Source organism: Cataglyphis hispanica, chromosome 14, assembly GCF_021464435.1.
Source record: "Cataglyphis hispanica isolate Lineage 1 chromosome 14, ULB_Chis1_1.0, whole genome shotgun sequence".
Classification (NCBI taxonomy): Eukaryota; Metazoa; Arthropoda; class Insecta; order Hymenoptera; family Formicidae; genus Cataglyphis; species Cataglyphis hispanica.
Window position 1 is genome coordinate 7,501 of NC_065967.1, and position 12,063 is coordinate 19,563.

General features: G+C 30.7%; 3 protein-coding genes across 6 annotated transcripts; 2 read left to right on the top strand and 1 right to left on the bottom strand.

Moving 5' to 3' along the window:
- The first annotated feature begins 158 nt into the window (after positions 1-158).
- Positions 159-5,055, top strand: LOC126854854 (exocyst complex component 6B). Its single transcript, XM_050601968.1, has 13 exons — positions 159-576; positions 774-939; positions 1,074-1,360; positions 1,456-1,558; positions 1,669-1,911; positions 1,979-2,146; positions 2,221-2,292; positions 2,757-2,891; positions 2,962-3,332; positions 3,403-3,637; positions 3,702-3,843; positions 3,918-4,104; positions 4,183-5,055. The coding sequence occupies exons 1-13, from the start codon at positions 506-508 to the stop codon at positions 4,307-4,309; spliced, it is 2,307 nt and encodes a 768-aa protein (XP_050457925.1). The 5' UTR covers positions 159-505; the 3' UTR covers positions 4,310-5,055.
- Positions 5,042-9,817, bottom strand: LOC126854855 (eukaryotic translation initiation factor 4B-like). Of its 2 annotated transcripts, none has more exons than XM_050601970.1 (12): positions 9,687-9,817; positions 9,323-9,451; positions 8,283-8,464; positions 8,025-8,132; positions 7,723-7,936; positions 7,033-7,260; positions 6,659-6,929; positions 6,362-6,407; positions 6,167-6,272; positions 5,951-6,053; positions 5,796-5,862; positions 5,042-5,718 (listed from the first exon to the last, which is right to left on the bottom strand). In XM_050601970.1, the coding sequence occupies exons 1-12, from the start codon at positions 9,694-9,696 to the stop codon at positions 5,650-5,652; spliced, it is 1,533 nt and encodes a 510-aa protein (XP_050457927.1). In that variant the 5' UTR covers positions 9,697-9,817; the 3' UTR covers positions 5,042-5,649. The 2 variants fall into 2 exon arrangements, with proteins under 2 accessions (XP_050457927.1, XP_050457926.1); XM_050601969.1 differs by having other exon boundaries at positions 5,951-6,056.
- A 342-nt stretch (positions 9,818-10,159) lies between these two features.
- On the top strand, positions 10,160-12,010 carry LOC126854493 (PIH1 domain-containing protein 1-like). 3 transcript variants are annotated; one of them, XM_050601302.1, is made up of 8 exons: positions 10,160-10,431; positions 10,533-10,605; positions 10,680-10,770; positions 10,856-11,038; positions 11,135-11,307; positions 11,371-11,595; positions 11,660-11,803; positions 11,876-12,010. In XM_050601302.1, the coding sequence occupies exons 2-8, from the start codon at positions 10,543-10,545 to the stop codon at positions 11,909-11,911; spliced, it is 915 nt and encodes a 304-aa protein (XP_050457259.1). In that variant the 5' UTR covers positions 10,160-10,431; positions 10,533-10,542; the 3' UTR covers positions 11,912-12,010. The 3 variants fall into 3 exon arrangements, with proteins under 3 accessions (XP_050457259.1, XP_050457261.1, XP_050457260.1); XM_050601304.1 differs by having other exon boundaries at positions 10,160-10,330; XM_050601303.1 differs by having other exon boundaries at positions 10,176-10,196.
- The last annotated feature ends 53 nt before the right edge of the window (positions 12,011-12,063 follow it).

Consider the following 12,063-nt stretch of genomic DNA (forward strand, 5'->3'; position numbering starts at 1 on the left):
CGAGAATTATGAAGCGAGAGGTTGATATACGTCTGCACCGTAATGTATTCGCTAACGCCGCTTATTGAGAAGATACGAGACTAGCGATATAGTATTATTAAGGCCCTTCCGCGATGTGATAGGAACAAAGAAATAGCGATGCGATAGTGATAAACGATATCCAATGAGAGCTACACTTTTCGATAAAGCAGTGTTCTCCTTGGATATTGCGCCATCGCTTGTTCCTATCGCTATTGCTTCGCGTTGTGCAAAGGCCTTTATATAAGGAATCGTTTGACATGCTGATCTATTTTTGTGTCTATGGCTACTTTGTTCCATTATTTATTAATCGATCCGCGGTTTTCGCAACCGTCGAACGTAACCTCGACGATAACCGAGTAACCGAACGCTCGACTCGTGATACGGCTTTTGCGGAACGCGATTTTTGTGACTCGGTCTCTGAGTTTTATTGTATTTCGAATGTTTTGTAAACTTTAATTGGTTTTTACGGTTTTCGACTTTCACGATGATGCAGCGATACGATATTCTGATTCAGGAAATCGAGGGCATCGACGATTATTTGGGCCCAACATTTCGGTAAGTGTCGTGTTATCGAGCGCGAATATCGTACCATGTAATAGAATTTACTGATGGATGTACTAATGGAGGGAGAGTATTGATTTTGCTTTCTGATTATTAAATAAATGAGAAAGTGAAACTGTATGCTTGAGAAATTTATATGATTAAAGATGATGATCGAGCAAAAGTATCGTTACGTTTGTTTTGTGTTGCAGAGCGATTTATGATGGACATGATCATCAAAAGTTTATGGAAAAACTTGATGATTGTATTAAAGCTCATGACAAGGATATTGAGAGAATGTGTAATCATCATTATCAAGGATTTATTGATTCTATTCGGGAACTCTTACAAGTTCGCTCTCAAGCCCAACAATTAAATGTTAGTTTTGTTTTAAAAAAAAAAACAAAAGTATAATAATGACTCGATAGCGCGGTAATGTTATGTAATATATATCGTCTAATTTTATATATTTTATATATCCGAGATATTATCTTTTGATATCTATAATACAGGCTGAAATATTAGAGCTTGATAAATGCGTTACCGCTACATCCACCAAAGTGATCGAAATGGGTGAAGAACTTGTGAAAGCTCGCAAGGTTGAGAGCAATATGGCTGCTGCTGTAAACAGTCTCACTATGTGCCTTCCTGTCTTAGCCGCGTATGCCAAGTTGCAAAAACAATTAAAGGACAAGCGTTTTTATCCAGCGTTGAAAACACTGGAGCAGTTGGAACATCGTGATTTGCCAAAGGTTACGAATTATAGATTTTCTTTTCAAATCACGCAACAAATACCACGGTAAGTTTAATTAGAAAATTTGCGAGTGTTTTGCTGTTGTATGTAAAATTGCGAGAAAAAAAATATATATATATATAATATTATCTTTGTGTCAGATTGCGGGAAAATATAAAAGATGCTTCTATGTCTGATCTACGAGATTTTCTAGAAAATATTAGAAAATATTCGCCAAAAATTGGCGAAGTCGCGATGAGACATGTGAGTATAATCTTTTTTCTTTTGTACCTGCTATATCTTTGTATTAATATATTTTATACAGGTATTACGCGAGTATAATTTATCAACTTTGGCAATTTTTTTTATATTAGACTGCTGAACAGTTAGCGACTGAAGCGGAAATTATTGGAAGGAAGAAAAAAAGATCTCGTATGAACGATCGATTAAATGAAGCTGAAGAGGAACTGAGCGCTCGAGACTTGATGGATTTCAGTCCGGTATATCGATGTATGCATATTTATACCGTGCTTCGAGAAGAAGAAACGTTTAAAATGTATTATAGGCAACAGAGAAAACAACAAGCTAGATTAGTTTTACAACCACCTGTTAATATGGTAAATCGATTTATTAAGTATTGGGCCGTGTGTTTGTATGCTAATATATATTTATTTTTATTTTTAGCATGAAAGTACCATCGGATATCAAACTTATCTGCAAGGTATTATTGGTTTTTTTGTCGTAGAAGATCATATATTGAATACTGGTAATGGATTAGCTACTCGCGCGTATTTAGATGAGCTTTGGGACATGACGTTATCCACGATAGTCGATGCTTTACGCACACATTCGGTAAATATATTATTATTCGCCATGTTATATGATCGTTATAATTGATATAATATGAAGAAATGTGTATTTTTTAGGCATATTGCACAGATGCTACGCTCATATTAAAAATCAAGAATCTCATTATGCTATTCAATACTACTCTAAGGGTAAGTAACAAAGTTTGTATTTCATTGTTTCTACAGGATGTTTCCATGATCACCGTCTTCTAATAATAGATTCTCCGGTTAATTTGGGAACAATTTTTTCTCGACGAAAATATCGAGATGTCAACTTCCGAGTTATTTATAAACGTTTGAATGAGGAGAGCTCTTTGCGAATTAATCTTTGTGGATTTAAAATATTAACGAGACTACATTCTTTGATTAACTTCGGATAGAATTTACTATATATAATAGAATTTTAAAGTTTAATTACTCGGAGATATATGATGATGGAAAATGGAATCTTATAAAAAAAAAAATAATGATCTTCCTTGGCATTTCTATTGAGAAAAAGTCTTCCGTATTAGTTGGAGAATTTGTTATTGAAAGAATATTTGGTAGTTTTGAGACATCTTGTATATATATTCGTGTGTACGTAATTTAAACAAGTTTTAATTTGTTTTAAACAGAATTATGGCTATTCCGTGGAACAACTTTGGGATTTATTACAAGAAATTAGAGTGCATTATAATGAAGTGTTAATGAAACACTGGGTTCAAGTGTTTAGGAATATTTTAGACGAAGACAATTTCTTGCCGATTCAAGTAACTATAATGTCGATGTACTTGATCTAACTGATATTCTTTGACTCGTTACTCGATTATTATGTTTCAGGTCACAACGCAAGCGGAATACGATCGAGTTCTCGATCTATTTCCTTATCATGATGAAAATTTGCAAAAAGCCGAGTTTCCCAAAAAGTTTCCATTTTCGGACATGGTACCAAAAGTCTATCAGCAAGTGAAAGAATTTATTTATGCTTGCTTAAAATTTTCAGAGGATTTGAATTTTACCCAAACTGAAATTGATGAGATGATATGCAAATCGACGAATCTTTTACTAACGAGAACTTTCAGCGGATGTTTATCGTCATTGTTTCGCAAGCCTTCCTTAGCGCTTTTACAAGTAGTACAAATTATAATAAACACAGGATATCTCGAAAAATCTACAAAATATTTAGAAGAATTTGTTACTAATATTACCGGGTAAAAATCTAATATATTGTTTATTCTTTCTTTTATAAATCATTACATATATGTGTAATAAATTCTTTAGTACGTTACATCAAGGGCAATTGAGCTGTATGGGCGTTGAATCTGCCATGTTTCGAGTCGCGCGGGAAGACGCTGAGAAACAGATTTGCGATAAATTGAAAAAGAAGCTAGATGAATTTTTAGAATTGGAAAATTATGATTGGAATTTAGCGGAACCTCAAGGGCATGCTTCGGGATTCATTACGGATCTTATAGCTTTCTTGCGGAGCACCTTAACATGCTTCACTAATTTACCTGTAAATATCACAATGTAACATTCGTGTGTTTCCGTATATGATATTACAATTGATAATATTTTAGGACGAAGTAGCTCAAGTGGCATGCAAATCTGCGTGTTCTCACATTGCTAAAGCCATATTAGACATATTAATTAGTGAAGATGTGAAACAGATATCTATGGGTGCGTTGCAACAAGTTAATTTAGATACGATACAATGTGAACGTAAGTTTTATTATATTTATGTTTTATCTCTCGATATATTTTTAAGAAAATTCAAATTTTATTATAATTTTCAGAATTTGCTGCTTCTGAGCCAGTCGTCGGTTTACCGGAAGGAACTTTATTGCAATACTTTTCGCAATTAAGACAATTATTAGATTTATTTATGAGCTGGGATTGGCCTACTTATTTTCACGATTATGGTCAGGATTCTAGTAAATATAACTTAGTAACTCCAAATATGGCTGTGCTTCTGTTAGAAAAGTATGTGCTACGTATATCATTTATAGTTTTTATACATTATTAATGTATACAAAATCTTAATAATATATATCTTTCTAGATTAAAAGAGTCTGATAAAAAAACAATGTTTTCTGTGTTGAAGAAAAGTGAAAGGGATAAAAAGAAATTGCTTGAAACTGTATTAAAGCAGTTGCGGCAATTAGCACAGACTACCCAACAGCAATAAAAGTTGCAATTGATTTAATGTAATGTATGTTCTAAGAAAATATGTAATTTTTGTAAATATGTAATTTTTGTAAATAAGTATATTATAAAAATTCGATTCTTGATAATGAATATTACAAAAATTGTTTCATGTATCACTTGATTTTTTGCATCAATGTCCCATCATGTTTTGATATATGTTGCATATTTTGTAAATATATGTAATTAATATATTCTTTGATTCTACAGATTATTTTTTAAATAAATGATTTAACTTTCAAGTGCATTGTAAAAGCAAAAAATTATATGAAAACATGGATTTAAAAAAATGCTGTCTTTTTAAGTTTAATCTAAGATTAATATATTATATATTTCCCGTTTTTACCAGTATGATTTAAAGTTAATCGATTAATTTTATTACGTTAAAATTAAAAAACTTCTCTTGTATATGTGTCATAACTGTATTGTTAAAAATTTTGATGTCATTCTACAGTTAATCAATGATCATGTTAAAAAATCATTGATAGAAACATAAGTATATGACAGTTGACAGTTTTTAAAAATAATAAAAATCGTAAACATTTTTATTACTTAAATTTACAAGTGATTTTCTCGTGCTAAAATATCTTTACTAAGTTTTTCTTTAAACATCATTGTATATCCAATTGACAAATTTTTTAAAATATAATACTTGTGTGATTATGCGCGCACTTGTGTGCATGTATATGCAGGGAGAATTAAGAATTAAACGATATTTATCTTCCCATATACTCTTATTAATTTAATTATATCCTTTTATATTGGCATTGTTATATTACACGTAAAGTGAGTCACAATATCGTACAATTATTGTACAACAAATTAAGTATGATGTATAAAGTTTCACAATTTCTGTATCATACTTTGTATAATATAATTAGTTTTAAAATCAAATGTAAAATGATCAATTGCAATAATTGCAATCGATGAGTTTACTTTGAAATTATAATAAATTTACGATGTTACGATTTAATAATGCCGAAACATATTTTGCGTGCATACTGAAATATAAAGTAAATGTGTATATATATATATATATATATATATATATATATATATATATATATATATATATGTAGATATAGATATAGATATAGATATAGATGTTCTTTTTGTATTGAGAAAATATTAAAATTGAGATTAAATACAAATCAACAATAATTCCAATAAAGTAATACCAAGAATATAATGGCCTGGCGTATAATGTGTGTGAATCCATATAATATTTAATAATGATAAAAGAAATTATTAATATAAAATGCATAATCGTATGTTGCATGTGGCACAATTTCGTCGATGATGCAAATTAAAAGTCGATTAGGACTATTCATCAATATTATCAGGATCCACATCATCAGGTAGCATAGAATATTTGTTGGAAGCTACAAAATTCTGCGAGAAAAGAAAACTTATTATTATGTAACATTATTCATTAATATAGTTTTAAATATATAATTAAGTTTCCTCACCGGAGCTTGTTCATCCTTTGCCTTTGGCATTCTGCTAATTTCATCCTTCTCTTTATCTTTACGATCTCTAAATAAGAAAGTAAATAAAGTATAGAGAAACGGAAAATACATGCTAAATAAATATTATTCATTAGTATATTTCTCTCTGTCAATACCTTTCCAAAGTCGCACGAGTATCTTTCTCGGTGGATTTATGAAATACTTTAAATGTTGGCGGTTCAGGACGCGAAGTTGATGATGCTTTGGATTCATTTTGCTCTTCTACTTTGCAAATATATTTCAGTTAAATACATTTTAAGTCATATTTATTAGTACTTTTTTTTAAAGAATTAAAATTAAAAATTTCATTATTATCTGAAAATAATGTTTACCAGAACGCGCTAGTTGAGATCGCGGCGCAGATTTTTCGATTCGAGTACCTTTGTCTTCTTCTAATCGCCAAGTTGGTCGGCCTCTCTCCTTGTCGTCGCGTCCTTCCTATAAACGGGGATTATTTACCGTGCGTTAAATCACATATTTTTTTAATATTCCAAATATTTTATTTATGTTCAAAGTTAAATTCTTACGCCATTACGTCGACCTGAAGTACCATCTTTACGTTCCTTACTGTCCCTGGAAAAAAAATAAAAGACTTTTATATAAGAGAGCTTTTTATATACGAGCATGCACAGATAGAGCATCAAATGGCGATTATAGTATGTCGAAAAATAGATGTGGCTAAATAATTCCAAATCTCAAAAATGGATGTAATGGCGCTGGTATGGATATTTAATTGTTGTATTAAAAATTAACAAAAAAAAACGCCGATGCAACCGTTCTTCGATTTCCATCTTATCTTTAGAAAAGTTAAAAATTATACATACGTTTCTTCTCGGGATCGTGATTCGGCATAAGACTTAGCAAGACGCTCTTCTATTTCTCGTTCACGAGCAGTAGTATCTACAGGTTTCGCAGCGCCAAAAATGTTGACTGCCGATATGGGTGTAGGAGCTGGAGCTCGTTGAGTTAATTCCGATCCCGTTGTTGATCTTGATTCTACTGCACTTTCTTCAGTTTGATCTTTCGAAATTGCAAGAGGTTCCACGGGTTTCGTGCGAGGTTGCAGTTGCAATTTCGGTCTTTGTCGCAGTTCAGCTAAATAATTAATAAATTGAGATATAAATAAATCAGAAATACAACATCTTTGTTGATGTATCTACTGTATCTTAATCATTTCTCTGGATAATTGTATACTTACGTTTCGCATCTCGATCTTGTCGGCGATCCCAATCAGAGTCGCCATAATTGCGACGGGGTCCAAAACTGCTGCTTCGATCCCCGTCCCGATCTTTACTTCTTCCTCTATCGCTATAACGATTCCAGTCTCTATCCTTACTATCATCTCTGAAGCCACCTCTGTCTTTAAATCCTTTATCATTGTTGTCTCTTTCGCGCCATGCACCAGGCTTATTATCATAATCGTGTCCTGTTTAAAAGTACTTTCTATTATAAAATTGATTCCTAGAATATTTTTAATTTTCATTTGTAAATGTGCAATTTAGAAAGTATATGTGTATATATATATATATATATATATATATATATATATATGACATGTTTAAAAAATTTCAAAATTTTTTTTTTCTTTAAGTGATTAGTGGCATTATCTCTCAATCAATAACCCAAATAATATCAATCTTTTGACATTTTTTTCATTGCACTATGTGCAATAGTTTTTTAATAATGCACATTGAAAGATTGTTCGTTCGGTTTGCATTGGCGCGATTTCAAAAATGAATTTATTGAGAGATAATGTCACTAAGACATTTAAAAAAAAATCAGTCTTGAAACTTTTTGAATGTATTATGTATATATATGTATATATTTTTTTTAAACACACACACGCACGCACGCACGCACGCACGCACGCACGCACACACACACATACTGTCTCTATCATCTCGCCGATCTCTATTGTCATATCGACTGCGATGAGAATCTTCATCCAGTAATTCTTCACGTGGCCCACTTCTCCAATCGCCAGACGTACGCTCTGGATCATCGTAATTATCCCTACGATTGTCTCTGCCCATTCTATTGCCTCGACGATCATCATTACTGCTGTTTGAAATATCGATTCTTACTCGTCTCGTCTTTATAGTCTATAAAAAATGTTTTTGGCATAAATTATTTCAATAGCTTAAATTTTGATGTTGCTAATAAGTATGATTAAATATCACATCTGCTCACTGTGTTTGTCATAGAAAGAGCATCGATTAAACTTTGGCGATCTTCAAATTCAACATATCCGTAGCCTCTAATTTTATTTGCATCTTTCGGCAAACGCATGTTAGATATCTGTACAAAGAAATACATAAATTATGACTAATTTGTATAAAAATAGAATTATAAAAATAAAAGAATTATATTTTCATAGTGGATAATCAGAATAATTAAGATTTGTATAAACAAAATCTTATGTTAATAAAAATATTTGCAAAAATCAACCTTCATATCTGCAAAAAAGTCAGCTAGATCAGCTTCATCTATATCATAGGGCAGATTGGTTAAATAGGCCACATATGGAGGACTTGTAGGGATATTTTCTTCATCAATCCCAGGTCCTCGTGCAGCTCGAGGAGCTGTTGGTAAAATAACTGGATCTTTGCTGCTTCTTGATGAATATCCTTCTGTAATGTTAAAAAAATTGAAATAAGAAAAAATAAATAGTTTTGTATGTTATAATAATATATATATATATATATATATATATATATATATATATATATATAAGTTGCCAGGTATTTATAATCTTTCAGTCACAAATGTAATATAACATATAAACAATTGGCATAATTAATTAATTAATTAATAAAATAATAAAATTTAATAATAAATTTATTTATTAATAATTCGTTTATTCGGCAAATAGATTCTTATTTATTTATTTTGCATCAAATAGTCAGTAAATACACAATTTTCTATTCATTCATTCATTCTCCAAACAATCAATTTAATATTCTAATTATCTATTAGAATTGTATCAGAAATTAAGCTAATAAAAACAAATATTCTACACTTTTAATCTTATTAGTTGCAATTTCTTTATTTACCCATGATAACTTGATTATGAAAGAAATATGTCTGAAAATGAATAAATTATTTTAAAAAAATTATTAATCCAATATTAACATATCTTATATATCGATGTGTTTCTATCACTATTTTATGACATTAAATCATACTGCATTCCTGCTGTTTTCACTATATTTTTAGTTATCTTTCAAGACAACAGCTCAATTTCTACTGCATTTTTGTCAACGCTAAAACTGTAGAAATGCTCGACTATTGCCAAACTTCTGCCCGCATAATATGAAATGCATAATTAGTGATATATGATCTTGGCAGACTTGACTATCTGGATATATGCACATATATCTAATAGCCAACAAAAGATTTAGCTTTTATCATTTTTCAATTGAAAATGATTCATCAACATTGCAATGAATTGATTCCCAACTGAAGCAACGGCAAGTTTTTCGGCTTACCATGATCATCTTCTACATCGTCAACCCAATTTGAAGATTTCAGCGGTATATTAGGGGTCGGCCCGTTTCCGTCAGCGAGGAATGACCATAGATTGACAGTCACACCCTTCTTCTTCTTACCCTTCTTTCCTGCAATAAATGCAAATTATCATTAGAAAGTACCATTGTACCCCGTCGCAAGTGTACCACAGAGCTTGGGCGTGATATTAAAAGCATGGTGAGAGAGAGACCACGTCACAAGCAGTTTGGTTAGGTGCGAACGTGCAGGGCAAAAAGACCAACGCGAATGACATTTCTGGGATTATTTTTCCTTCTGAAGAAATCGTTCTCCACTGGGAATTACGATTGCAAGTAATAAAACTACCTGAAGACATAATAATGATCCAAAATCAACGAAAATACGTGTCACTCTCAGAATCTGTGAATCACACGACCAACTAGTACGACCAATAAAACATAAACTACATCTGTACGAGATGGATATGGCATATGAACAGGGGTGCGTTCTAAAATCCTACTTCAAGATAAAAGAAGTTCATTTAGGGTCAATTTCACCACCTTCGGTTAAGTTAACCGACGGTTAAAATCAGCAGGGTGGCAATAGAAAATAGAGGTGAATGAAAACCAAGCATTCTTAAGGCCATTGCACGTGAAAAAATTTTAGTCGTAATCGTAAGATCGTAAGCAAATCAACCAATCACAGTTAAATATTCTAATACGTTTTAGAATGCTTGATTATGATTGGTAGATTTACTTATGGTCTTATAATTACGGCTAAAATTTTTTCATGTGCAATGGCCTTTATCATTTCAGTTGCCACCCTGCCGTCGGTTAATCTAACCGAAGATGGTGAAATTGGCCCTGAGACGTCATTGTATTGACTCTGCCAATAAAAGATTTGAATTTATAATAAAATATAGTGATTAATTAATCTGGGTTGAATTAAATCCGTCTAAAGTCACTAGATTGACAAAGGGCCAATTTCGAAGATGATGAAATTGGCCCAAAGTACCGCAATTTTGATCATAAGATTGGAGCAAAAATAGTGTCAGTGCACTATCTACACTATCTGACGCCATTTTCGCTCCAATCTTACGATCAAAATTGCGGTACTTTGTCAATCAAAAAGAGTTAACTTACACTACATTATGATATTTGAATGTAGTAACTGCTTAGAAAAATAAAAATTGTTTATTTTATCTCTAATTAGAAACATAATAATGAGTGACGCCATATTTCTCGATATCGATGATTCTATAAAAATGAGAAATTTGTTATTACCAGTAAATATAAATATATATTAAATTAATGTACATAAAAAATGGCTAGAATGACAAATATTCATTCTGTTCAATAGGATAAAGATAGAGATGCTTTAAATCAGCAGATGGACGATTTAATGAAACAATTTGATTCGAAAACGTCTATCCTCGTACAACCTACTCCTGGTTTGTATAACATTATATATACATTGTATATGTATATTGTTTATTACGAATAAGAATTTTTTCCGCAATATAATGATTATTATAGGTATCTGTGTAAAAACTAAAACAGCTGACAGAGAAAAGGTTTTTGTAAACATATGTGTATCTGATAAAATTCCACCACCAGAAGATATATCTGATATCAAACTATTAGAACTTTTAGATGATGAAGTACCTAATTATGTTATACCGATGAGTATATGTGCTGAAAGGATGGAAGCTGATAAGTGTAATGATAATCTTTCAGTTTTTTAAATATTATTACAATTTACTAATTTTATAAATAAATATAATTTGTAAACTTGTATCTTTTTTTTTTTATTAGCTGGTGTACCAAGTGCAACATATGATGTTATGATAAATGAAGCATATTTTAAAAAGTGTCAAGAGAAAAAACATTTCATGGCATTTACAATATTAGTTGTATTGAGTGGAGTGGCAGATAAATTTGAAAAGAAACTTGATACAGAAAATTATGTTATTCTTAAAAATCGAACAGTAAGTGTACATAAAAAATATAATAAGTATTTATCTAAAGTATATTAATGTATAATATTACAGGTAATGGGGAAATTGCAGCAGCATAGAATAGAAAATCGTGAGCTTAAAAAACCGCGAGATCGCAAGCCATTGATTGAAGAAATTTCAAGTTCTATGATACCTATTGTTAACACAACTAATATACAAGATAAAAATACAGCACAAAAAATGGATTATGTAATTTTAAAAAAACCATTAAAAGGTCCAGCAGAACAATTAATAGTTTTATTTGACATGTCAAGAACCGTGAGTCACAAAATTACTAAATAAATTATTTTACATATTAGATATTATGTTTTTTCACTTGTAGGTTTCAGTTAAAGATGTAGTAGTACTGATTAATTCTGATCGCATAAATGTTACGGATAAGAAAGCTTATCGTTCTTATGATATTTTACTTCCATATACACTTGAAGCAAATAGTGCAAAAGCCTTTTTGGATTATAGTATTATGGTAAGAATTTACGTATTCCGTTTCTTTTTTATTATATATATATATATATATATATATTCTTAAATTTTTCAGATATTACGAATAGATACATTAATAAGACAAAAATAAAAAGTATGAATTAAATGATTAAAATGTGATTCTACTTTCGTCATTACCTCTCTAAAAAATTTTAATTTTATTAAAATAATTAAAGTTTTATTATATTTTTACAGTTCAAAAGCTTCTAATTTTTAATTTACAAAATATATATATGTGTTCTA